This window comes from Nasonia vitripennis, unplaced genomic scaffold (assembly GCF_009193385.2).
Source record: "Nasonia vitripennis strain AsymCx unplaced genomic scaffold, Nvit_psr_1.1 unplaced0251, whole genome shotgun sequence".
Classification (NCBI taxonomy): domain Eukaryota; kingdom Metazoa; phylum Arthropoda; class Insecta; order Hymenoptera; family Pteromalidae; genus Nasonia; species Nasonia vitripennis.
This window is the reverse complement of record NW_022280030.1, coordinates 107,693-135,372: the sequence shown is the minus strand read 5'-3', so window position 1 is coordinate 135,372 and position 27,680 is coordinate 107,693. Positions and strand designations below refer to the sequence as shown.

The window sequence follows — 27,680 nt, the reverse complement described above, 5'->3', positions numbered from 1 at the left end:
ATCTGTGCAGATATAAAGTTTTTTTAAAGATATCTGTTTGTGACTGACAAATGACGACTGCTCTATTTATTGACGCACATACGAATGATTGTACTTTTAAAAGATATCTGTTTGTGAATGAGAAATGACGACTGCTTTATGTATTCACGCATATCAAAAGGCGTAAACTGCAGATTTGCTCCGGATGAAAGAGAAGCTGCGAATAATCATATGTGCAGATATAATCTGCTTTTTTATAGATATCTGTTTGTGAATGAGAAATGACGACTGCTCTATGTATTCACGTATATCATAAGGCGTAATATGTTAATTTGGTCCGGATGAAAGGGATGCTGCGAATAATCATATGTGCAGATGTACTGTTTTTCTATAGATATCTGTTTGTGAATGAGAAATGACGACTGCTCTATGTATTCACGCATTTCACAAGGCGTAATCTGCAGATTCGGTCTGGATGAAAGGGATGCTGCAAATAATCATATGTGCAGATGTACTGTTTTTCTAAAGATAGCTGTTTGTGAATGAGAAATGAAAACTGCTTTCCTATTCACGCATATCACAAGACGAAATCTGCAGATTTTGTCCGGATCAAAGGAATGCTTCGAATAATAATCTGTGCAGATATAATCTGTTTTTTTAAAGGTATTTGTTTCTGAATGAGAATTGACCACTGCTTTATGTATTCACGCATATCACAAGACGGAATCTGCAGATTTAGTCCGGTTCAAAGGAATGCTGCGAATAATCATATGTGCAGATATAATCTGCTTTTTTATAGATATCTGTTTATGAATGAGAATTGACGACTGCTTTATGTATTCACGCATATCACAAGACGTAATCTGCAGATTTAGTCCGGATCAAAGGAATTCTGTGAATAATCATCTGTGCAGTTATAATCTTGTTTAAAAAAATATCTGTTTGTGAATTAGAAATGACGACTGCTCTATGTATTCACGCATATGACGAGACGTAATCTGCAGATTTGGTCCGGATGAAAGGGATACTGCGAATAATCATCTGTGCAGATATAATCTGATTTTTTAAAGGTATTTGTTTCTGAATGAGAATTGACGACTGCTTTATGTATTCACGCATATCACAAGACGGAATCTGCAGATTTAGTCCGGATCAAAGGAATGCTGTGAATAATCATCTGTGCAGTTATAATTTTGTTTAAAAAAATATCTGTTTGTGAATTAGAAATGACAACTGCTTTCGTATTCACGCATATCACAAGACAAAATCTGCAGATTTAGTCTGGATCAACGGAATGCTTCGAATAATAATCTGTGCAGATATAATCTTGTTTAAAAAAATATCTGTTTGTGAATTAGAAATGACGACTGCTCTATGTATTCACGTATATCATAAGGCGTAATATGTTAATTTGGTCCGGATGAAAGGGATGCTGCGAATAATCATATGCGCAGATGTACTGTTTTTCTATAGATATCTGTTTGTGAATGAGAAATGACGACTGCTTTATGTATTCACGCATATTAAAATGCGTAATCTGCAGATTTGGTCCAGATGAAATTGATGCTGCAAATAATCGTCTGTGCAGTTATAATATTATTTTAAAAAATATCTGTTTGTGAATTAGAAATGACGACTGCTCTATGTATTCACGCATTTCACAAGACGTAATCTGCAGATTCGGTCTGGATGAAAGCGATGCTGCAAATAATCATATGTGCAGATGTACTGTTTTTCTAAAGATATCTGTTTGTGAATGAGAAATGACGACTGCTTTATGTATTCACGCATATTAAAAGGCGTAATCTGCAGATTTAGTCCAGATGAAATTGATTCTGCAAATAATCGTCTGTGCAGTTATAATATTATTTTAAAAAATATCTGTTTGTGAATTAGAAATGACGACTGCTCTATGTATTCACGCATTTCACAAGGCGTAATCTGCAGATTCGGTCTGGATGAAAATGATGCATCGAATAATTGTACGTGCGAATATGATCTTATAATTAAAGGTATTTGTTTGTGAATGAGAAATGACGACTGCTCTATGTATTCACGCATATCATAAGTCGTAATATGTACATTTGGTCCGGATGAAAATGATCCATCGAATAATTGAACGTGCGAATATGATTTTATAATTAAAGGTATTTGTTTGTGAATGAGAATTGACGACTTCTCTATGTATTCACGCATGTTAGGAAACGAAATCTGCTGATTTAGACCGGATGAAAGGAATACTTGCGAATAATTATCTGTGCAAATATGATCAAGCCTTTAAAAGATATCTGTCAGTCAATAATAAATGACAAGTGCTCTTCGTATTCACGCATATTACGAGACGTAATCTGCAGATTTGATCCGGATGAAAGGGATACTGCGAATAATCATATGTGCAGATATAATCTGCTTTTTTATAGATATCTGTTTGTGAACTAGAAATGACGACTGCTCTATCTATTCACGCATATTACAAGACGTAATCTGCAGATTTAGTCCGAAAAAGAAGAAAGCTGCAAAATATCATTTACACAGATATGATCTGGGTTTTTGAAGATATCTGTTTGTAATTAAAAAATGACGACTCCTCCCTCTATGTACTCACGCATATGACAAGATGTAATCTGCATATTTGATCAAGATAAAAGGGATGCTGCGAATAATTATTTATGCAGATATGATCTTTGTTTGAAGCTATCTGTTTGCAAGTATGAGATTACAAATGCTACATGTATTCATGCTTATCACCAGATGTTACAATAACCTTTCTTTTAAAAGAAATGTCATTTTTACATATATTATAAAACATTTATCAAGTCCTTTAAAAGCATGTCTTTAAGCCATTAATATTTTATCCCAAATTCTAATTTTTACATTTTTAATGTGTTCACTAAATAATGAAATAGAACAACTATTAAACGTAGTTTGTTTATGATTATTCAATATTAATTATAAGATCTGTGGTCAGTTTTTTTATTAAATAATAAATCAGCAGCAATACTAGTTCAGGCAATGGATAGCATAGATCATACATTTTTTTTGATTGGCCGATAGAAAACTAATCAATGTTTCTAAATTTTCACCATCATTACATACTTTAATTCGTTATTTATCAAGCAAATTGTATTTCGTGAGTAATGTCTTATAATTAAAATTTCAGCAATTGTTTCAAAATAAATTTTATTTTTATAATCTTTTGTTATTGAAAAAAATGATAAAGTTAATATATCATACATTCTTATTAAATGCTCTTTCATTTTACTTATATTAAATTGAACTTTGCATGGGCAAATATTAAATACAATAGCGACTGCAAATGTTATAGCAAAAACAACGCAATCATAATAATTAGTCGAATACTGTACTTGTTCAAAGGATTTACGTAGATTATCTTTATTTGGAAACAGCCTATCAAGACAAATTTTATGATCATTATCAAGCCATTTTTCGTTAATGCTATCAAAAACTCTTATTACATTGTCTTTGTACCACAAACAAATCCAATGACTGTTTGTACTTAACCAGAAAAAAAGTATCGGAATATATTCTGTATCTTTATAAATAGGTAGAATATTAAACAACCTTTGAAAATTAATGAATCCAGCCTGGGTTAAATCCTGCAAAAAAGAACAAAATATTCGTCTGATAAATATGTTTTCTTTTAAAGTAAATTAAAAAACAAAAAATATATTCTAAAAATATTTACAATATACACTATTTCTACTAAAAAATATCATATATATACAGGGGGGACCATTTTAATCTATTATGAGAAATATCTCAGATTTATGGTTGGATACAGAAAAATGTTTTAGACAAAAGTTGTAGAGGTCAAAGGGGGTCATCTTTTGGTACGAATAACTTTGACCTTGAACTTGTTTTTGAACGTCATTTCAAGGTCAAGATCATTTTTTTAAATAGGAAGACCTACTTTTGACTCCGGATTTGAAAAGTGCAGAAAATTTTACGTTCAAAATGATATTTTGTACAAGGTCACGGAAGGTCATATGATGGTCAAATTTACGAAAATTGTTAAATAATGTGTGTTAGCTCGGAATAACGGTTGGAAACATTACAATGTTATTACATTAAAATGTTTTTATAATCGTTGTCAAGGGTGGAGAGTTTCACTTTCTGGTTGCAATAACCTTGATCTTGATTTGGTTCTCAAGGTTATGTCAAGGTCAAAGTGATTTTTCAAGCGAGAACCCCTGCTTTTGATCTCCGATTTGGTAAAAATAAGAGAATGCCCGTTAGAAATGCTAATCAAGGTAATGGTAAGGTCGTGTCAAAGCCAATTTACTGTGCACTTCAAAAGTTAAAAATAAATATTTGAAAGTCAAAAGACATCAAAGACCTTGAACATATGTCTAATTTTGAAGTAAAATTATCTTTATAAATGGTTTTCTCTCGATTTTGGATACTTATCCGTTAGCCCGCCACTCAAGCACGATCTCTAACACGGATAGTAATATTTGCACAGGTGGTACTTAGATGCACAACTACGAATGTAGCAATACCCTTATCGAACCGTCACCGTCCGGTAAGACTTCACGGTGATTTTCACTCGCAAGATCCAACTACGAAGACGGCTCGCTAAGATTATTCAAAAAATATTCGAATATTTTCTCTCGACGTGAAACCCGTACTCGAACGGTGACGGTTCATTTATCTTTATACAGTAGTTAATTTTGTAAAAATATAAAATGGCTGATTACCCCCCAAATGAATTTGTGGACATGATTATGATTTTAGGAGAGTACCGAGGTGTTTATGTTCGTGCAGCCGTACTTTTATGAATATCATTTTGAACGTAAAATTTTCTGCACTTTTCAAATCCGGAGTCAAAAGTAGGTCTTCCTATTTAAAAAAATGATCTTGACCTTGAAATGACGTTCAAAAACAAGTTCAAGGTCAATGTTGTTGGTACCAAAAGTTGACCCCCTTTGACCTCTACAACTTTTGTCTAAAACATTTTTCTGTATCCAACCATAAATCTGAGATATTTCCCATAATAGATTAAAATGGTCCATCCTGTATACTATACAAAATCATTGAAATGACTGACTTTTAAAATGTTGTTGAATTTGGGTATAAAGTTATTGTTGTAATATAGTAAGTATTATAATCTTGATTATCAGTACCAAAATGGTACACGTCGCGCCATCTATTGGTCAACTGCGATTTTGTACATTGAGACGAGCTCACGCGAGAGCTGACGAACCGCGCATGTCTCGCGCTATACTCTAATCGCCTATTACGTATTATATCATATTCCGTGTGTAGAGCAGACTATGCTGTACTCTACAATACACTCTCTCTCTTGCCTGTAAGACTCCGATGTGAGCAGACGTGCCGCCGACTAGGCTCTCAAGCCTTTTACAATATACTTAACAATAAATTAACCTCAAGTTGTTGTTTATTGATCCAACCTTTTTCATCATGGTATCAGAGCGTGGTTGGTATTTATATTTTATCCCGCATGTCTACTCATATGAGTGACATGAGAGATATGTAGTGTAAAACTAAGTGAGGTTAGAAGAAAAGCCACGTGGAAAGTAGTTAACGGTTATTGTTAAAAAAAAAAAAAAAAAGTAAATCGCACAGTGAAAAATTGAACAGTGAAATTAAAGAAGAAAATATCTGGAGAAATTATATGCATGTGAAGCATTGATATTCGAATTTTCGTATAGAAACGTCTGTCGATAGAAGAAGATTTTCAAGTGAAAATTAACCGGTCAAAAGGGGTTAAAGAAGAAAAATATAAGCTCAGTGACGTAGATAAAGTCGTCAGCTACTCAACAATTAAAAGAATTTTAAAAACTAATCAAGATTTAAGTGCGATGCAAGAAGATTAAAGTCGGCGAGTGAAACACGTGGTGAAGTGCTATTTCAGAGCACGTGCAAATTAGAGGTTAAGCACATGTACTTGTGGCTTAAGCCTAAAGTAAAACAAGAAGACGGATTAGAAGCCAAAAATATTGAATTAAAAGAAGAATCAAGAAATCAAATTAGAAAAATATTTTTAAAAGCACTCAAGAAGATTATTAAATTGAAAAATCAAGTATACGAGAGCATTAGTGCAAAAGAAAAAGAAATGGCTAAGCAAGCGAAAATCGAAGACATTATGATACCAGTGTTTGATGGTGCAAATTATTCCAGTTGGAAAATTAGATTAATGATCCTGTTAGAGTATAAAGAGTGCAACGAACCAGCAATAAATGAAATGCCTGATAAATATAAAGGCAAAGAAGATGATTGGAAAAAGATTGATTTAAAAGCTCGCACTATGATAATTAGTGCTATCTCAGACAAACAATTAGAATACATCGGTGAATGTAAAACAGCTCTCGCGATGATAACAAAATTCGATAAAATGTATTTAACACAATCAACAGCTTTGCAAATTATATGCAGAGGAAAAATCGAAGAAATCAAATTAAATAATTATAATTCAGTGGAAGAATTTTTTGTAGAATTCGAAAAAGTAACTAATGAATTCAAATCAGCTGGTGGGAAATTAGAAGAAGTCGAAAAATTGAGATATCTACTTAGAGCTTTACCACCAAGCTATAGTTACATTGGGGATTTTATAGATGTTATCCCAGAAGACCAAAGAACAGTAGACTATGTAAAGTCGAAAATAAAAGAGAAAAATATGACTAATGCTGAGTCAGATAATAAAAGTAATGCCAGTACCTTTGCGGTACAAACCAAAGGCAAATGTTTTAACTGTGGAAAATTTGGCCACTTCATAAACGAGTGTACGAGACCACATCAGCAGAGCAACCGAGGACGAGGTGCTCAATACAGTCAAGGTCAACGAGGTCACCAACGAGGAAATCAACGAGGCTACAACAGAGGGTTCAACAGAGGCTTCAACCGAGGCAACTACCGAGACAATCAGCGAGGCAGAGGTCAAGGTCAACCCAAAGCTAAATCTTCAGGCGAACAACAGGGCGACTACTCATCCGAAGCATGGCTGACCCAGGTCTGCAACCCAGAGGTAAACCAGATAACTGCGTTAGAAAATAGTAGCGAAAGTTTAGGTCAAATTAATTGGTTACTAGATAGTGGCTGCACAGACCACATTGTAAATAATGATAAATATTTTGATAAATTCGTATATTTAAAAAATCCTATAGAAGTAAAATTACCTGATGGTAAAAGTTTGAAAGCTACTAAAATTGGAACTGTAAAATTACTTTTTAAAAATTATTACAATCAAAAACAAGTAGACGTAAAAAATGTTTATTATGTTCAAGGCATTAGACAAAACATACTGAGTTTCTCTAAAGTCACAGAAAATTATACAGTAGTAGCAAAAAATGATGATGCCAAAATTTACAATAAAAATAGAGAATTAATAGCAGTCGCAAACAAAAAGGATAATCTATATTTTATGAAAAGCTATGTAATTGAAAAGGAAAATAAGCAAATGTTTGTAAATTCATTAAAATTAACTGATAAAGAGAAATGGCATAGAGCATTAGGTCATGTTAACTTTCAATATTTGAACAAATTAGTGAAAAATAAATTAGTAAAAGGATTGCCAGAAAAAATAGAAAATGTCGAAATGAAATGTGGAAATTGTATAGAGAGTAAAATGGCAAATGTACCGTTCGAAAATAATAGATCAAAAACTACGGAAATTTTAGAATTAATTCACACAGATTTAAATGGTCCACGTAACACAATCGGTTATGGGGGAGAAAAATATTTTGTAACTTTCATTGATGATTATAGTAAGTGTACTAGAATTTTCTGCATTAAAAATAAATCAGAGACTGCCAGTTGTTTAAAAGAATTTGTTAGTTTAGTAGAAAATAAATTTAGTAAGCGAGTTAAGAAATTACGTTGTGATAATGGCAAAGAATATTTAAATAAGGAAATTTATGATTTTATAAAATCAAAAGGAATTGAACTATTGCCATGCCCACCGTACGTCCATGAATTAAATGGAGTAGCGGAAAGATATAATAGATCCGCAATGGATATGGGCAGATGTTTAATGCGTGAAGCAAAAATTCATAGGCGATATTGGCCTGAAATTATGAAAACAGTAGCTTATCTAAAAAATCGCACAATTGCAAATACAGCTAAAAATAAAACGCCATACGAAATATTTTTTGGTAAAAAACCAAATGTTGATCATTTAAAAATTTATGGCAGTCGAGTCTTTGTACGAGTACCAGAAGCGTTGCGAAAAAGCAAATGGGACGATAAAGCCCAATTAGGTGTACTAGTAGGTTATGTTGAAAATGGCTATAAAGTTCTCGTCAATGGTAGAGTTATTCATGCTAGACATGTACAAGTAGTCGAAGAAAATACAGAAATTATTTGCTTAGAAAAACTTGATGATGAAAAAGATAGAGATTTGGAAAATAGCGAATCTGAAAATGTAGAAAACAAACTAAACTCTTTTACCCATACTTCGACTCTCGAGTCAAGTAGGGGTAATGAAATAAATTTCGAAAATCGTATAGATAATTATGAAAGTAGAGAAAATGAATTAAATTCTGATATTGCTGAAAATGATAATTCAAGTTTAAAAGTACAAAGAAAATCTAATAGAAAGAAAAGTCCTGTAAATAGATACGGAAATCCTGTAACTCATTTTATATATGTAAATCATATTGATGCAAATGTACCAAATACATTCGAGGAGGCGTTAAACTCAAATGAATATAAACAATGGAAAATTGCGATGGATTCCGAAATCAATAGTCTTATGAAAAATAAAACTTGGCAAATTGTTGAAAGGCCAAAAGACAAAAAAGTCATTGATGTGAAATGGGTCTACAAAAAGAAAAACAATAATATGTATAAAGCGAGATTAGTTGTAAGAGGATTTCAACAAAAGGAATACTTAGATAATGTTTATTCACCCGTAGGAAAAATGCAAACTTTGAAAATTTTATTGTCGTACAGTTGTAAAAACAATTTATTTATAGAACAAATGGATGTAGAGACAGCTTTCTTAAACGGTGATGTAAAAACCGAGGTGTATATAAATGAACCAAAAGGTTACGAAACAGGTGACAATAAAGTTTGCAAACTGCAAAAGGCATTATACGGACTGCGAGAAAGTCCTAGAGCTTGGTACGATTGTTTTAATAAATTTATCGAAAGCTTAAATTTTGTGAGAAGTAACTACGATTACTGTCTATACGTAAATAATACGAACAAAGATTCAATATATATTTTAGTTTTTGTTGATGATCTCCTAATTTGTTGCAAAGATAAAAATAAAATAGATAAAGTTAAAGCTAGTCTAATGCAAAGATTTGTGATGAAAGATTTAGGCAAAATAAGCCAATATATAGGTATTGATATAAATTATAGCGATGATAGACACAAAATGACTTTAAGTCAAACAAAATACATTGAATCTTTAGCCACTAAATATAATTTAGAAAAAGCCAAATTATATGATACTCCAATGGAGTCAAATTTAAAACTAGATCAAGCTAGTGAAATTGATGAAAATATAAAATATAGAAACTTGATAGGAGAATTATTATACATTAGTACAGGCACAAGGCCAGATATTGCGTATAGCGTAAATTATTTAAGTCGATACCAAAGTTGCTACGACCAAACACATTATAAATATGCGTTGAGAATCCTAAAATATCTGTATAAAACTAAAGATCTAAAATTGACATATTGTGATAACTTGAAAAACGAAATATTAGATTGTATGGTAGATTCTGATTATGCAGGTGATAATGTAGATAGAAAATCTACAACAGGCTTTGTAATAAGACTTTATGGTAATGTAATTTTCTGGAAAACTCATAAACAAAGCACTGTAACCAAATGTTCAACTTTCGCAGAATATACTGCTATGTCAGAAGCAGTAACAGAAATATTGTTTGTAAAAAATTTATTAAGCGAAATGTTCAATGTAGAATTCGATAAACCAATTAATGTGTATGAGGATAACTCAGGTGCAATTGCGATTGCAAAATATGGTAACTTCACTAAAAACTCGAAGCACATTGAAGTGCAATATCATTATATTAATGAGAATTATGAAAATGGCATAATTGATATTATAAAAATAGACTCTCAATTCAATTTAGCAGATATGTTAACGAAAAGTCTAAATAAAACAAAGTTTATAGAAAATAGAAAAGCGCTAAGATTAATTTAAAATGTAATAGAAAAATGTATCGAAAATGAAAAGTTAATGCTAAAGATCAAGATTATAAACTTAAGGAGGCGTGTTGTAATATAGTAAGTATTATAATCTTGATTATCAGTACCAAAATGGTACACGTCGCGCCATCTATTGGTCAACTGCGATTTTGTACATTGAGACGAGCTCACGCGAGAGCTGACGAACCGCGCATGTCTCGCGCTATACTCTAATCGCCTATTACGTATTATATCATATTCCGTGTGTAGAGCAGACTATGCTGTACTCTACAATACACTCTCTCTCTTGCCTGTAAGACTCCGATGTGAGCAGACGTGCCGCCGACTAGGCTCTCAAGCCTTTTACAATATACTTAACAATAAATTAACCTCAAGTTGTTGTTTATTGATCCAACCTTTTTCATCAGTTATCATTTAATTGACTTTTAGAATTAGAATAATTTACAATTCCTTTAAACATAAGCACATCTATAGTATCGTGAATGTATCATAAATTGTCGCACAACAGCAATTAATATATTTTTCATTTTCATTTTCATTAAGTATTTCTGAACTATTTAATTGGTTCAAATAATTTGCAGCATATACTTTTTTTACTTCTTTTCTAAACAAATGTCACATCGACAATCGAATTGACTTTAGGAAAAAGGACTTAACAAAACTTGTATTTTATCATTATCGCAATATATATTTTAACCGAGCGACGTTAGAAGTGAGGTGAATCGCGCTAGTATTTTTCATTATCAAAATTATTTTCGATAATGGATATATGAAATCATTTAATCTCAACCCATGTAATAATAAAATACTTTTTATGTTTTGTTAAAGCTTCTTGTTTTGCTTGGATTTTTGGTAATTTCGGGTCCATAACGTGACATTTATATCTACCACTTGAGCCAACGCCGCCCTATTTCGTCACTCTCTATCCTGCCTCGATTACCGGCGTGGCGAGGGACATTGTTCCTCGTTACAACCTCCCGCTAGAGTCGGATTATCGTCCCGATTTCGACTCTGCCAATCCACCGCAGGACCGCCGGTATTGCAGGAACTCTTCTTCACCGACTAGCTCTTCGACAATGTCGTCTCCAACCTCGTACATCCCCGCACCTTTCGCACTCATCTTCTTGACCGCATGTCGTAATCCGCAGTGCCCTGGGCTACCGCCGCTGCAACTGATCTACTCGATCCCTCTTCCCGCCTGGGAGAGTTAGTTTTGTAGGTGGGGGTTTCTTTCTCGTCTCCTCCTCCTTCGTGCAAATCCTGGAGAACCGTGGAAATATTTCTTATCCACGCCTGTGGGTAATTCAGTTGGGCGCCATTTAACGGGGTGAGACTTTGACGTGAGAGGAGAAAATCACAAAAGGAGACGCCGGGACCAAGAATCGATCCGGCGCTCCCGAGATTTCTAGGCGCGCGTGCTACCACTTGAGCCAACGCCGCCTTATTTTATCACTCTTTATCCTGCCTCGATTACCGGCGTGGCGAGGGACGTTGTTCCTCGTTACAATATATATATATATATATATACAGGGTGACCCAATTTAAACGGGCACCGCTCATAACTCGTCATGGACAGCCACAATCGAAAAAATGGTAGAGACCAAAGTTGTAGGATATCGAAGGGGCAACCCGATGGTGACCTTGGATTTGACCTAGAACGCGTTTTTCAAGGTCATTTGAAGGTCAACTTTAGATTTTTAAATAGGAACCCCATTCTTTTATTGCGGGAATGGAAAGAGCGGTAAATTTTACGTTCAGAATGGTATGTTCGGTTGCGGCACTGAAGGTCATCTCAATGTCCTGCAGCCAGAATGAAACCCCGCCTACGTAATTCCTCTAGCAACGCCAAATTAAAAAAAAGTGGTAGAGACCAAAGTTGTTGTATGGGGGGGGGGGGGGAGAATTGTGACCTCGAATTTGAGCCAGTCCTACAAGGTCATTTCAAGGTCAAATTATTTTTTTTCAAACTTTACTTTTACTTTGTATCCGAGATGAAATCCCTTCTTAGATGTTCTCTGTCCAGCGGCCAAGACGCAAATGAGCCCTCGCTAGCGTCCAAACATAAGTCTCGCTATTCCCCGAATGATCCCTTCCGACGGTTAACTTGCGAATGACTCCTCTAGGTGGTCGCCACCTACCTACCCGAACTCCTGATGTGCGAAAAATAAAAATGGCTCCCGAAATAAGCCTTTTAAAATAAGTCCCGCGCTCAGTCTTGCCACCGCGACTCCGTCGAACCTTCCCCTACGACGCTTAACTCACGAATGATTTTCAAGCAGGCGCCCCGGCCCCGCGCCGTACCTGCCGCCCGAACTTTCGATTTGCAAAAATAAAAATAGCCTCCGAAAATTGTCGAAAGAGTCTCACACTCGGCCTTCCGCCAAAAATATTAACGAAAATTTTTATTAAAAAGCCAATCATCGATACAGAAAAAGATTAAGTAAAACATCGAAGTATTGTAGAAAAACGTCAAAGTTTGATAAAAACGTAAAAAAAATATTAAATGTTTTATTTTTAAAAAATCATAAATTGATAAACCGTAATGCCAAAATATGAATAGAATTTTACAATAAAAAGCCATCGATACAGAAAAAGAAAAAGTAAAACATCGAAGTATAAAGTAAAAAAGTTTTTATATTTATTTTACACACATTTATTATTTGAATCAGAAATAAATTGCATTATGTTTTTTTAAATAACGTTGTTGTTTTTCCATTTAATTTATTCATAAATTATTATTGTTTTAAGTATACATAGATATACATACATACGTATGTTTGTATACATATGCTATACACACATACATGTAAACACGCATGTTGAAAATACATATGTATAAGCAGAATTATAAAGTTTGTAATACATACCATGTCGTCACACAGATTATACATACAATTACTGGCAACAGTTAATATAATTATTTAGTGATAATTCCACTGTATAAATATTTTAATTCTATTAGAAATATTTTTGCAGCAGAAATTGGTAGGTACTTAAATTTTTTGCACTTTTCTATTAGATAAGTAATAATAAACAACCAACAACACTAAAAAATGTATGTTCATTATTTAAACTTGTACAATATGTAAGCTGTAAAATATTGTATTTAACACGATAATAATTAATTAATAACATACATATTAATATAAAATATTGCATCTAAAGTTATGTTAATGTAAAAAAATTTTTATCTAACGTAACAGAATATTTATTATTGTTAACAAATGAAGATTGTACTTTTTACATCATTTCATTTAATATTAAAAATAATACGAATATACATTTTCTATTAAAATTTTTGTATTAATGTCTTGTATAAAAAAAGTTCTGCAATACGTAATGAAGGTATTTCTTGAAGAATCAATTTACTTAAAATTAAAAAATGTTTGATATAATTTCAAGTCATAGCGATTATTCTAGAAAATATTGTTTAAGAGCTAAATATTCCGATTAATTACCCATATTTTAAATGTATGTATAAGTTTGATTTCACTTCATAAAATTTAATAAGTTAAAATAAATCTTTTACTAAAATACAATTTTAACTATTTTATAAGTTATCTATTAAAATTTACTTTTAACACTTTTGGAATTACAAAATATTTATTTATTATCTATTTCATAAAAGCTTCCTAATCAATAAATTATTTTATAATAAAAAATTAATAATTACTATTTGCAATTAAATAATTGTTTAAGTAGTTTTTTATTTATTATTTTTTGCAGAAAACAGTCTAAGTTCTAGTAATGCAGTAGAATTTTTAAATTTACTTAGATATTTATCGACTTCAAATACTAATTTAATAATTGAAAATATGTGATTTGAGTCATTTTTTTTATTTTTGTAATATTTATAATCTAAGTAAATATGCCGGACTATAGTCGAAGCGAAATTGTTGATATTTTATTGATTTTGGGAGAGTGTCGAAGAAATTATAATGCAGCAGCACAATTATATCGAAGGCGTTTCCCAAACAGAAATCATCATCCATCTCGAAGTACGATCCAGAGAATTGAACAGCGAGAGAGGCGAGGACCTCAAAGATGGTACGCTAAATGATTAAAATCTTTTCTTCTATTTTAAATTTACTACTTCGTTTAAAGTGCAACATTTTACACGCTTTCAGGATCCGGAGTCGAAAAAGTGGGTGCTGTTTGAAAAAAAATAATTTGACCTTGAAATGACCTTGTAGGACTGGCTCAAATTCGAGGTCACAATTCTCACCCCCCCCCCCCCTATACAACAACTTTGGTCTCTAACACTTTTTTTTAATTTGGCGTTGCTAGAGGAATTACGTAGGCGGGGTTTCATTCTGGCTGCAGGACATTGAGATGACCTTCAGTGCCGCAACCGAACATACCATTCTGAACGTAAAATTTACCGCTCTTTCCATTCCCGCAATAAAAGAATGGGGTTCCTATTTAAAAATCTAAAGTTGACCTTCAAATGACCTTGAAAAACGCGTTCAAGGTCAAATCCAAGGTCACCATCGGGTTGCCCCTTCGATATCCTACAACTTTGGTCTCTACCATTTTTTCGATTGTGGCTGTCCCTGACGAGTTATGAGCGGTGCCCTTTTAAATTGGGTCACCCTGTATATATATATATAATTTAAACATTTCTTCCTTTTATTTTGTTTTAAATCGTTTTTACAGCTTCCAATGCATCTGGACCAAATTAAAAAATGTTTTCATGATAGGAATGTATATTTTTAACATATGTACCTATTTATACAATTAAATAGTCTTTTATTTATCAAACACATCAAGTTTTGTAGATTAAATGCAGAAAAAATTAGGTCAGACGGACATTTTTTAAGTGCTTTTATTGCTAAAAACTAATTGAAATCAGATACAATTAAAAAATTTGTTTAGTGACGTGAACAATTTAAGTTAAAAGAACATTCCTACCATAAAATAGATTTAATTTTTTTTTCTACGAGTTTTGGACGGATTTTACAACATCGCCCGAATATAAAATTTACAAGGTAAAATGTTGGCAACTAGAAGTTCTGTACCCATCCTTACTATCCTGTATCTTAGTATTATAATTATAATTTCTCCTCTAAAAAGTTATGCAATCCTTAAAAAAATTGTCTAATGTTTATAGCTTACAAAAGTTTTTCTGTATTTTCACCAATATACGCTAATGAATGTAGTGAAATCAGTTTTAAAAATGTCAAGTGTTAAAAATCAGCGCACTGACAAAAATAATTACTTACTCTAACAAGAATCAATCTTACTATAACTTCAAGGTGAAAATCTGCTTTGTGTTTCATGATTCTCTCATATCTAATCTGAATGTTCTAAAACTAGTCCAAATTATTTTATGCAATGAAATAAGCAAAATCGTAAATATAAAAAAATCTAGTAAATTCCTCCTAAGTAAATAGAAGAATCATTTAAACACAAAGCGGATTGTCATCTTATATAAAGAATAAGATGGTTGTACTTTTCAAAATTATTGTTTTAATGCCTACTTGCTGTCCCGTTGTCTTATAGTCTATCGATGAAATTCTGGCATTATTACTTTAAATGTGTGAATCTGTTAGATAATGTTAATTAAAATTATAATATTTTTTCATTATAATCTAAGGAGCTTTTCTATCAGGATGTTGTCGCATAAATCTTCATATATACCATGTTGTTGCAAAGAAAAATCTTAAAGCTAAATTTAATAATTTGAAACTAGCGCGCTACACGCGGCCTCACGGTTGTATGATGCAAGGCGTGCAGAACGCTCTGCGTTTTGCGTGTAAGACACGACCGCTGACGCTCGCCCGATCCACCGGCGCTCGCGCTTTGCGCTTGCCTCGATATTGCCTGATGCTTGCGCTTTGGGTGAGCCTCCGGCAATCAATTAAAGCTTTGGGGCCAGATAGGGCGTGTCACACCGAAATTGTTATTCAATTATATGTATTAAAAATCGTTTCAAGGGTTGTTGTTTATGTATATGTTTTGAAAAAATGGTTGTCATGGTAAACAGTTGTGTTTTCAAACAATCTACAACTTTTACGTTTAAGGTTTTTATGTAAAATGTATAGCCTCAAAGTTTTATGATAAATACTGGTTTATTGCTATAAAAAAATCGATTTTGGCCTGTTAACTCAAATTAGAAGCATTTTCACGCTTAAATGTTAATAAGAAAAAGTTTTATTTTTTTGAGATCTACAACTTTTTCGTTTAACTTTTTTTTGTAGAATGTATAGAATTTGGGTTTGAGTTAAAAATCCGTTTTTAGCGATTTTTGGATGTGACCGCATTCTGCGTATATATGCAGGATCAAGCCTAAAATAAATTTGACACCTTAATATTACGAGGGTAGTTTACACACAAATTTTTAGTCCGATCGATAAAAGTCTCTCAGAGATAATCGTGTAACAATAAAATTTTTATTAAAAAACACGCAAAAATTGAACAAATTGTGCCCGCATTTTAAAAAAACGTAGACGATCGGAAAAAAAATAGTTTTTAGGTTTGTACGAGAGGAGATTCCTCCCAAAATTTCAACCTGATTGGTTAAAAATTGCGTAATATATCACATCTCACACATTTTTCGATGACAAAACTATAAGGCACTTCCGTGTTGCGGTCGTGCCTAAAAATAGTAAGTAGTTTTGGAATCATACTATTATTTATCCACGACTAAACTATACACTGATAGAAAATAAGTCTAAGACGAGGCTAGTAACTGGCCAGTTCTTAGGATTCAACCTAGTTACTATCAAATAAATGGCCAGTTCTTAGGGTCATTTCTACCAGGGATCATAGTCACTTTATTCTCTGTAAAGCGGGACAAAAGTAGCATTTTATTCCTGCATATTCACTTTATGCCAGCAAATTCCGGAAAATTTTCTAAAATTTTTAAAAAATTCTGAAAATTTAAAATTTTACAAAATAATTAAAACAGATATATTTCCTTTATTATATTATAATGCCGGTGCCTGAGTATAGGTCCCACTTTTCAGGAAATAAAGTGGCTACACAGTTCAGTCGTGAATAAAGCACTTGATGCAACATGAGAGTAAAGTCGATTATTCCCTCGGGTGATTTACTGCCCTCGCTTCGCCCGGGCAATTAACTTTCACTCGCGGGAATAATCATCGACTTTACTCCCCTTTTACATAATGTACTAATACGATACTCGCGACTTAAATGTTTCAGTTGTACACGGCGCTTAACTCTTCCGCTACGCTTAGGCGATAACTACGCCATTAGTCATACGTATATCGTAATGTACTATTTTACTTTGATAATTTTGCTTTAACATTTGTTTTAATTAAAAAGGCGATAAATTTTTATATATATGTGGGTATTGATCGTTAAGTAAGGAATAAGTTGTTTTTAGTAAGTATGCATATGATTTACTCTATACACATCGTAGACTATAAGACAACGGGACGGCAAATAAGCATTAAAAGAATAATTTTAAAAAGTACAACCATCTTATTGCTTCCTCCTAAGAAGCTTTGTAATAGTAAAATTTTGAGTTTTGTCAAAACTTCTACAAAATACTTTTTAGTGTGTTAGAAGCTCAAATCAAGTTTTTTTAGAAAATGTCCGTATGAATGGGTGTGTGTGCGTATGTGTGTGTGTGTGTGGATGCGTGTGTGTATGTATACCGTAATATTTCTGGAACTACTTCGTCACTATCAATAAAATTTGACATGCATATATATTTTTGGATTCTGAATTCGGGAAAAACAGTTATTTTTTATTTTCTTAACTTTTTTTATGGACATTTTTTGATTTTTGAAAAACGCTATTTTGCGTTTTTTCGTCCATTGTTACAAACAATTTAGCTATAATGCATTTGAAAGAGAATAACATTACCTACATTTTATCGTTTGGTCCTCGATAATGGGATCGACCGCTTTGTTCGGCAGATAAAATGATAAAAGTGCTTTTTTTTTTAATTCATATCTCTGAAACTAAACATTATAAATTCGCAAAAAAAATTATGTTGATGGGTCATGTATCAAACTATATTTCATTAAAATTTCAAGTGATTTGACTACTTATTTTTTTAGTAATAAATCAAAAACTAAAAAAAATTTTTTGTGCCTCGATTACGGACGTAAAAAGGCCTTATTGCACTTGAGATTTTGGAAAAAAGTAGATATATAATGTGTTTTGGGTAAGTTCATTGCACAGCTTTTAAACCCCTATGGTTCGTAAGATATCAAGGTTTTAATTTTTGTTTGAAAATTTTTTGATTCCTTATATCTCTAAAACAATGTCGTCAAATGCTTTAAAATTTTATTTGGTAATTTACCATAAACGATTTCGTTGAGCGATTTTTGAGTAAAGAGCTAAAATGTAAAAATCGTTTTCTCGAAAATTGCGCGAGCAACGTATCTAATGAATAGCCTATTGTTTTATGATGGTTAGGTTTGTTAGAAACACGTGTAAACATGCATGAATTTTTGTAAAAAAAATTGACAGCAGTGTTCGTATTCTATAATAAAGAAACAGAGTGGTCTGCAAACTTTTGGACAATGACCCATCATTAAATTACGTATCAAATATTAAATTATGTGTCAAAAACCGCCTAATACATTAGCAGGCTGATATACTGTATATTCAAACAATATTTTATTCATTGGACCTATAAATTTAGTTGGAGAAAGCTACGTACCAATTAATTGGCAGCGGTTTTTTTTTTATATAAAATGAAAATCCACTTTGTGTTTAAATGATTCTTCTATATACTTAGGAGAAATTTACTTGATTTTTTTACGTTTACGATTTTGCTCATTTCTTTGCACAAAATCATTTGGATAATTTTAGAACATTCAGGTTAGAAGTGAGAGAATCATGAAACACAAAGCAGATTTTCACCTTGAAGTTATAGTGAGATTGATTCTTGTTGAAGTAAGTAATGATTTTTGTCAGTGTGCTGATTTTTAACCACTCGTCCGGTCTTAGCTTCGATTGGCCTGCAGGATTTTCATGAAGGCCACAAACGGATGTTAGAAGAATTACTCGATCGGTTAATTCCTAAAAATGATGGGCCGCTCGGCTTTACGAATTTGGTGGAGTTCGATCTAGAGGTAGAGACATGTCGTCCGATCAAGCAGAAATTCTATCCGGTTTCGAAGAAACTCGAAGAAATGCTCTTTTCTCAAGTAAGAGAGTTACTAGTAGCAGATATCATCGAGCCTTCGTTCAGCGACTGGGCTAGTCCCGTCGTGATGGTGAAAAAGGGGAATAGTGGAAAGCGTCGATTGTGCATCGACTTCCGCAAATTAAATAAAGTTTCCAAAGTAAGCGCTTACCCCCTACCTTTCATGGATACTATCTTGAGTAAGCTGCAACGAGCTCGTTATATATCTACGATAGATTTGAGCAACGCTTACCATCAGATAAAAATAAAAAAGGAAAGTCGACCGTATACAGCATTCAAGGTCCCGGGAATGGGATTGTTCCTATGGAAACGTCTCCCGTTCGGCATAGCTGGTGCTCCTGCCTGCTTCCAGCGTATGATCGATTCCTTGATTACGCCCGATCTCGAACCACACTGTTATAGCTATTTGGACGATATTATCGTCTGTACCGAAACGTTAGAAGACCATTTAAAAGTCTTAGAGATCGTGCTGACGAAGCTAGCCAAAGCAGGATTGACTATAAATCGCGAGAAAAGTCATTTTTGTCAATCGGAAGTGCGGTATCTTGGCGTGCTCGTCAACACGGACGGTTTTCGTCCGGATCCGGATAAAATCGCTCCGATTATAGAGTACCCAACTCCGAAGACATTACAACAACTGCGCAGGTTTTTGGGAATGTTGTCGTGGTACAGGAAGTTCCTCAAAGATTTTGCAACGATAGTTGAACCTTTAAATCGACTGCTTAAGAAAGGAACAAGCTACGTTTGGGGGGAGGACCAAGAACGCGCGTTCGAGCAAACTAAAATGCTGATAGCATCCGCTCCGGTTCTCCACCGACCAGACTTTAATAAAACCTTCTGTCTACAATGCGACGCTTCTGGCACAGGCCTTGGTGCTGTTTTAACGCAGGTAATAGAAGGGGAAGACGTGTGTTATCGTTCGCGAGTCGCACTATGACTCCGGCGGAACGGAATTACTCAGCGAGCGAGCGTGAATGTCTAGCGGTTCTCTGGGCGATACAAAAATTCCGTCCGTACGTTGAAGGTTACCGATCAAGTTTTGAACGAGTGTCATGACGAAGCGACGTCAGGTCATTTTGGCCACAAGAAAACGCAAGAAAGAGTCGCCCTGTCATACTATTGGCCATCGATGAAAAAAGATGTGACAAATAAAGTCCGAAGCTGCTTGATCAGTCAACAATGCAAAGTTGAACAAAGAAAACCAGCTGGTCAGATGGGCAGTCGCAACTTCTCGCGTCCATGGGAAACAGTTGCTGGTGACGTAATGGGTCCGCTACCAAAGTCCACTCACGGTTATGAATATTTACTGGTGTTTCAAGACATGTTTACCAGGTGGGTAGAATGCATACCTATACGAAAGGCCAACGCTCAGACCATCATTAAAAACTTGAATGAACGGGTGTTTCTACGGTTCGGAACGCCAAAAGTCTTCTTTTCCGACAACGGAACAGAGTTCCGAAATAAGGCTATGGATAAATTCCTAGAGGAACGGGGAGTACACCATACGTACGCACCACCGTATCACCCTCAGCCTAACACCGTAGAACGTGCGAACCGCACGATTAAAACGCTGATCCGCGAATATATCGAGGGTCATCATAAAAACTGGGACGAACATATAGCAGAGTTCGCATTCAGTATGAACACGGCTACACAAGACTCACTCCAGACTTCTCCGGCGATGCTGAATTTTGGTAGACAGCCGAGCCATCCCACATCTCTGCTTCGACAAGAGGAGATTGAAGCTATAGCCAACGAAGATCAGATCGCTATATCTGAATGGAAGGCTAGGATGGAGAAGCTGAGAGAACTCCAAGAAACGGCTAACGATAACGCTCAAGAAGCGCAAGCGCGCCAGGCCAAATATTTCAACAACCGACACCGAAACGTGGAGTACTCAGTAGGCGACGAAGTCTGGAAGAAGAATAGAGTACTGTCATCAGCAGCGGTGGGAGTGTCAGCTAAATTAGCTCCACCGTTTATCGGGCCCTTCAAAATCAGCCGTATACTGAGCCCAGGTATTTACGAACTAGTTGACCGAAACGGAACGGTTGATGGACCGACTGCTGTCGAATATTTGAAAAAGTATCACAATAGAGAAGAAAACGACGGTGAGCCTGTCGCAGCAGCAGACGGCTGTGAAGTTACTGATCAAGTAGACGACATCAGGACTACGTCCGTCAACAATGAAGTAATTGAAGAAGCGAAAGAATCTAACGCAAGTAGCGAGCGACCGAAAAAACGAGGTAGGTCGAGGAAAACGCGGTTACTTGTAAAACGCAAAACACTACCGGCGAAGATTGTAAACCCGACAAACACCGTAAGCGTCGAGGTAGACAAAGCCAAACGCTGAAGACCGAAATGTTCGAAAAATAAACCGCGTGACGTTCCGAATAGTTTGTCTCCTAGGAAAACGCGAGCGTAAAAGGCGGCGGGTACGGTTGACAATTTAAATCATGCGATTAGGGAGCTTCATTCTTCTGTATACCGTCCCATTCTCCACGCATAATTCTCTTCCCACATAGACGGCTGAACGCAAGATGGACGACATCAGGGAGTTAGCAGAAGAGATTGTGCAACAAATTGTCGAAGAGTCGATAAGTCACACGGTCGACGACACGCCAGCAGTACCGGCCAACGTCCCATCCGGATTAGAGGTGGGAAGCGAACTGCTCAACCGGTCGATCTTTGCTATCCCGGAATCACCGACCGAGATCGAACTGAGGAAGCAAGCCCTGCTGAAAGAACTGCAGGTGATAGAAGACGCACAGTTCACTCAGGCTCTAGTCAGAAGACAGCAAGCGAGAAACCGAGCGACGCAGCTCAGAACCGAGCTAATCACTGCGCTGGAAGAAGCCATCGCAATTGGGTCGGAAATTAAGAAGTATGGCCACCGGCCGGATCTACCTAAGGGAGACACAACCCTAGTAGAAACCGTGGCATTCCTAAAGGCCAAATGCAAAGCGAAGCCGCAACCATTGCCAGCGCCACCGGCTGTCCCGAATACGGCTCCAACAGCCGTAAGACCAGATTCGACCAGCCATCAGCCCGACACGACGTCGAAAACCACGGCCGCTCCAGCAGCAACAGCCGTAAAGAAACGGCCCACTCTAACCAACGAACAGTTGAACAAAGAGTTCGACCGTAACCGTGAATTGAAGCGTCGAGCGAAAAACAGGCTGCCGACTTACACCGAACCTGGACCGCAATGCCCCATTTGCGGATACCGAGGTAATGCTCGATTGGACGAGTGCCCCAATTTCAACGTCCATGGAATGGACTTAACGTACGGCGACAAGTACAAGAAGAAGTAGAAGAAGAAGCTCAGGCTAACGGCCGAACCACTTCATTTCCTCCTGTACCTTACCTCAATCCTGTGCAATGAAGCATTTTGTTTTTTTTTCTTATTTTCTCTCCTTTCTCTCTTAATGTTTTTTTTAGAGGCAAAAGACTGCCGTACTGGACAACGGCCGTATGTAAAAAGAGAGGCGAGAGACTAAAAATGAACTATTTTTTTTTTACTTCATTCGTTATTTGTATTATCTAATTAATGATGATAATAAAAAGTCAAGTTTTCCTTGTAAAAATTGATATTTATTACAAGTTCTTATTACCCAGTTAGACATGACTGAGTGCGAGCTGGTACACCTGGCAGGGTACACAGCGTCTGGGGGAGGGTGTTGTGACGGCCGAGTGCACGTCAAATGTCTAACGGCTAATCATGTACTAATTGTAATAAAATTATTGTTTCAGCAAGCTGCCAACGAGCGCCGAAACGAGCGAGAACGAGAAACGAGGCAAGATAGAGACAGAGAGAGTGAGAGCATAGGTAGCGCGGTTGCCGCCTGGCCGCACAGCGTTGGCGAGATATGATAACGATGTGCCGACGGTCGGGAGAACCGCGACTAGAGTTAGTCTCGCTGCGCTATCCACACGAGTGGCTCGCGCTACTATATACGCAGATTTGTTGTGAATCCTGCGAGCATCTCGAGAGCGAACGATATTCGTCCGTTCGTTACCGGCGAGTTGCTGCGACGCCCGTCCGAACTGTTACATCTCGACGTCCGAGACTGGACCACGTTCGTTGCGTCAAGTACTACTGCCAATACCGAGTTGTAAGTACTTGCACTCTCACTCTCTCACGTCGACAGGGTAATATCTCTCGTCTCTCTTTATCGTTCGTCGAAGTGTGCGGCGTTTGCACCTCCGTGTATAGTTACAATTGAATATACATTTCCTTATCTAAACTTCTCGTGTGTTATTTCCTACGACCCGACCTACGCCGCCTCCGCGGGCTCGTGTAAAAACACGTGCATGATCTGAGTCGGCCGAGCCGTGCCTTCTGCACGCCCGACGTTAATTTACAATAAACAGGGCCCTTCTGGCCCTGGTTATAACACGGCAGGAAAGTATTAACCGAGTGTTATAATCTTAATAAGTACTTAATTTATAAAAAAAATGTAAAGAATCACTTAGTCATAGGTGATTTTAATATTGACCTGCTAAACTGTGATCATTATAGCCAAGATTTTCTATGTAACTTCCTTGATAAGGGATTTATTCAGGGTTTTGTTGGTATTACAAAGCCAGCTATCGGTAGAGCTAAAGGATCATGTATCGACAACATTTTCATTAAATCTCACAACATTAACACAGCCACATACAAGCTTAAGCATGATCTAACGGATCATTACCCGATTATCATAGCTGTAAATAAGCTAAAGACAGTAACTAAAGAACCGTATGTTTTCTTAAACTACAAAAAATAATAAATAACGCTAATTCAAGAAACTGGGATGAAATTGGTTCGATACCTGATCCAAACTTGGCTGTAGAAAAATTGTTAAATGAAATCAAGCAATGCGTAGAATTGTCAAAAACAACAAAAATGGATAATAGACAAAATGGTAGAAAAAACTGGATTACCGACGAAATAATAAGATCATGTGAAACCAAAGAATTTTTGTATAATTTGTGGCAACTAGAAGTGCAGAATAAACAGCTTAAAATACAGTATAAAACCTACTCTAAAATCTTGGATAAGGTAATTACCGATGCCAAAATGAAATATGAATTGAATCTAGTGCAGAATAATTACAACAACCCAAAAAAACTATGGGAAATAATAAATACAAAAATCGGTAAAGTTAAAAAATCTAATGATGCCATAAATTATATAAAGGTTAATGATAGGAAAATTACAGACAAAGTCGAACTAGCTCAAAACATGAATACTTTCTTCTGCGAAATAGGGAGAAAATTAAGTGCAAATATCGTGAAACTTGTCAACGCAGAACTTAGGCTACCTGACATGAATCCTATGTCGATTTTCTTAAAGCCAACCAGTATGGCTGAAATAATAAGTATAATCAATACGCTAAAACTGAAAAATGGGGTATTTGATAAGATAAATGCCAAGACTTTAAAACTGCTATGTAATCATATAGCAGGTCCTATGACCCATATTTAGCAGGTCCTCTGACCCATATTTTCAATAAATGTATTGAAAAAGCGGTATGGCCTGATGCTCTAAAGAGTGCTGAAGTAATGCCGATTTATAAATCAGGCGAAAAACATAAGATCACGAATTATCGACCTATCTCTCTTATATCTAATGTTGCAAAAATTCTTGAGCGAATTATGTATAATAGAATAAATGATTTTGTAGAAAAGAGTAATATAATTTCTAAGCAACAATTTGGTTTTATGAGAGGGATTGGTACGAAGGATGCTCTGAACTACCTAACCAATGTATTATATAATAATATCGATAAGAGTAAGCCTACGATAATAACCTTTCTTGACCTGGCGAAGGCTTTTGATACTGTTGACCACAGTATACTACTGTCTAAATTATATCGTATTGGAATCAGGGGTCAAGCGTTGGATCTCCTTTCCAGCTATCTAAATGACAGATATCAAGTAGTCAAAATAGACGGTAATGAAAGTGATAGAACTTTAGTTAACACAGGAGTCCCGCAAGGAACGATATTAGGACCGCTACTATTTATCCTGTATATTAATGATGTCTTAAAGGAGTTTCCCCCCGAGTCCATAATTTCTTATGCAGATGATACTGCTATTATAGCTACAGGTAAAGACTGGATAGAAGCTCAAGTAAACATGAACAATTTCTTAAGTGTAATTGCCGAGTGGCTGGCAGTAAACAAGTTGTCCTTAAATGTAGGAAAAACAGTGTGCATGACTTTTGGAAGTAATATTGGAAGCGTACCAGCTCAGATAAATGTTAAAATTCTTGATAAAAGTATAACTAGGGTGGAGAACTTTAAATATTTATGAGTTGTCTTTGATAGTAATCTAAAGTGGGATAACCACATGCAATATATAGTTGGAAAAACTAAATACCTAGTCTATATTTTTTATAAAATCTCTAACTTAATGCCCATAGAGACTCTCAGAATGATTTACTACGCTTTTTTTCATAGTATTATAACTTATTGCATCATTGCTTGGGGCGGTGCATATAGGAATAGCCGAGACCAAGTTCAAAAATTACAAAACAAAATTTTAAAAATCATCAATAAAAATAACTTTTTGTTACAAGACAATCCATTAAATATAGGACAACTGTTTGCTTTCGAAGCTCTTAAACTACACTACTATGATCTCAAAGAAAAATTCTTAGCATCAGATAGTGTTACTAGGAATAGAAGTATTATTATACCAAAAACAAATAAGAGAATCAGCAATAAGAACAGCTATATGAAAGCAATTAATGTATATAATGAGATCCTAATCGACTAAAAGTATTAAATATAAATAAATACCCTCAAAAGAAAATCATAAAAGACTGGATACGATACAACTGTTAGAAAAATAATAAAAGAAAAAAATTGTTTCTGTATGCAATACACAAATTTGTTATTAGAAGCTTATGCCAAATGTATATATCTTAGTTTTAAGTTTTTATTTTAAGTTTTGTTTATATTTTTCTTTTTCCTTTGTAACCAGACTGAGAACAGGTAATTTTATTTACCTCTGCAGGTTTCCAGGTATGAAATACATACCTTGTACATTTTTTCTGGTAATAATAAATAAATAAATAAATAAATAAATGATTTCTTAACCTTTTAATGAGTTTCGAATAAACTTATAAAGAAATGTTTAAATAAAAATTTTATTTGAGTTAGAGCATAGCATAGTTAAGAGTTTCGGTTTGATTTTTGCAAAATCTACTACACCTGCACTAAAATGCTTTAGATAATACTTTATGCACTTTGTCTTTAACAAGTTTTAATAACTCTATTCGTAATAAGAGCAGTCGTTTTTTAATTATTGTTGAAAAATCAAATTTTGACCATTATTTTTATTATTATCGGCTTAATTCATTTGTAATAAACAGGTGATTAATTTTACAACTTATTTTTCACAAATGCATTACTTTGTGAAACAGTTATCATAATTAAAACTATTTTTTATATGTTCAAAGACTTCTTCATTCTGCTTGGTACTCAAAGGAGAGAATTTTGGACTATCTATTTTATTAGAAGCCTTAGCATATGGATGCATCCCTGTTATATTGTATGATTCTATAGTGATGCCATTTGATGAAGTGATAGATTGGCATAGGTAAGATTTAATTTGTATGTTTCAGCATAGTACATTTTTTAATTTATAAAAGTGCTAAGTTAAAAACATTGGTAGAATACTACTTATATTTCAAATGATTACGATCTTTTTGTTTATCTAATAGGAGTATCAACTATTTCTGTTTCAAATAAGCTATCTTTTTATTTAAATTCTGAAGATTTAAGGTTTAATTCAATGCTTAATCAAAATCAAAACAACTTGAAACTTTTTAAATTTTCCTCTTTCATATTATTCATACAAATTATAATATAGACCAACAAAAATTTTTTGCTCTTTTTGATATAGCAGGCTATTACAATAATAAATGATCTAGGCGTTTACGCTCCGCACGCATACAGGAAGTATACGAACTTATATATTTGGAGATGAAAGAGTCCCTTCTGCGCTCCGATTGGAGATAAGGCAGGAATAGGACAGACCAGGTTAATAAATGATGACTTGGCGTATAATGACAAACAACTTATATTATTAACGACTGTAGAAAACAATAAGGTGTAAGACCGACAGGTCTGTCCAGATCGGCGGCCAGGCCGAGACTGCTCAAGCGCCTAAGCTCGCCTCACGCTCGCCACGGCGTGGTGGTGCTCAGAGGGGACCCCCACAGCTACTCCCCCACCAGTGATGAGGGCGGAATGCCCGAGGAACGATGAGAAGAATTCCTGATGAGAGTGAAGTCCTGCCTGAGTAAGGGAGTCTGCGGCTGCTGGACGCGGCGCCCGTGCCGAAGAAGTTGAGGGCTGCAGAGCGGAGACGGGCTGACGCTGGGTCGAAAGCTACCAGGTCCTTCATCGGTTGGTTT

The 27,680-nt window shown here is 35.0% G+C and overlaps 1 protein-coding gene across 2 annotated transcripts in view; it reads left to right on the top strand.

Moving 5' to 3' along the window:
* The window catches only part of LOC116418353 (exostosin-2-like), a 225,327-nt gene extending 197,981 nt beyond the window's left edge, over nucleotides 1-27,346 (top strand). The window contains exon 4 of one of the 2 annotated variants that reach the window (XM_032602248.1): nucleotides 26,721-27,346. In XM_032602248.1, coding sequence (XP_032458139.1) covers nucleotides 26,721-26,864 — 144 coding nt within the window. In that variant the 3' untranslated portion in view covers nucleotides 26,865-27,346. The remainder of the gene's footprint in view (nucleotides 1-26,720) is intronic. The other variant, XM_032602249.1, reaches the window with a different exon arrangement.
* Nucleotides 27,347-27,680: the final 334 nt, after the last annotated feature.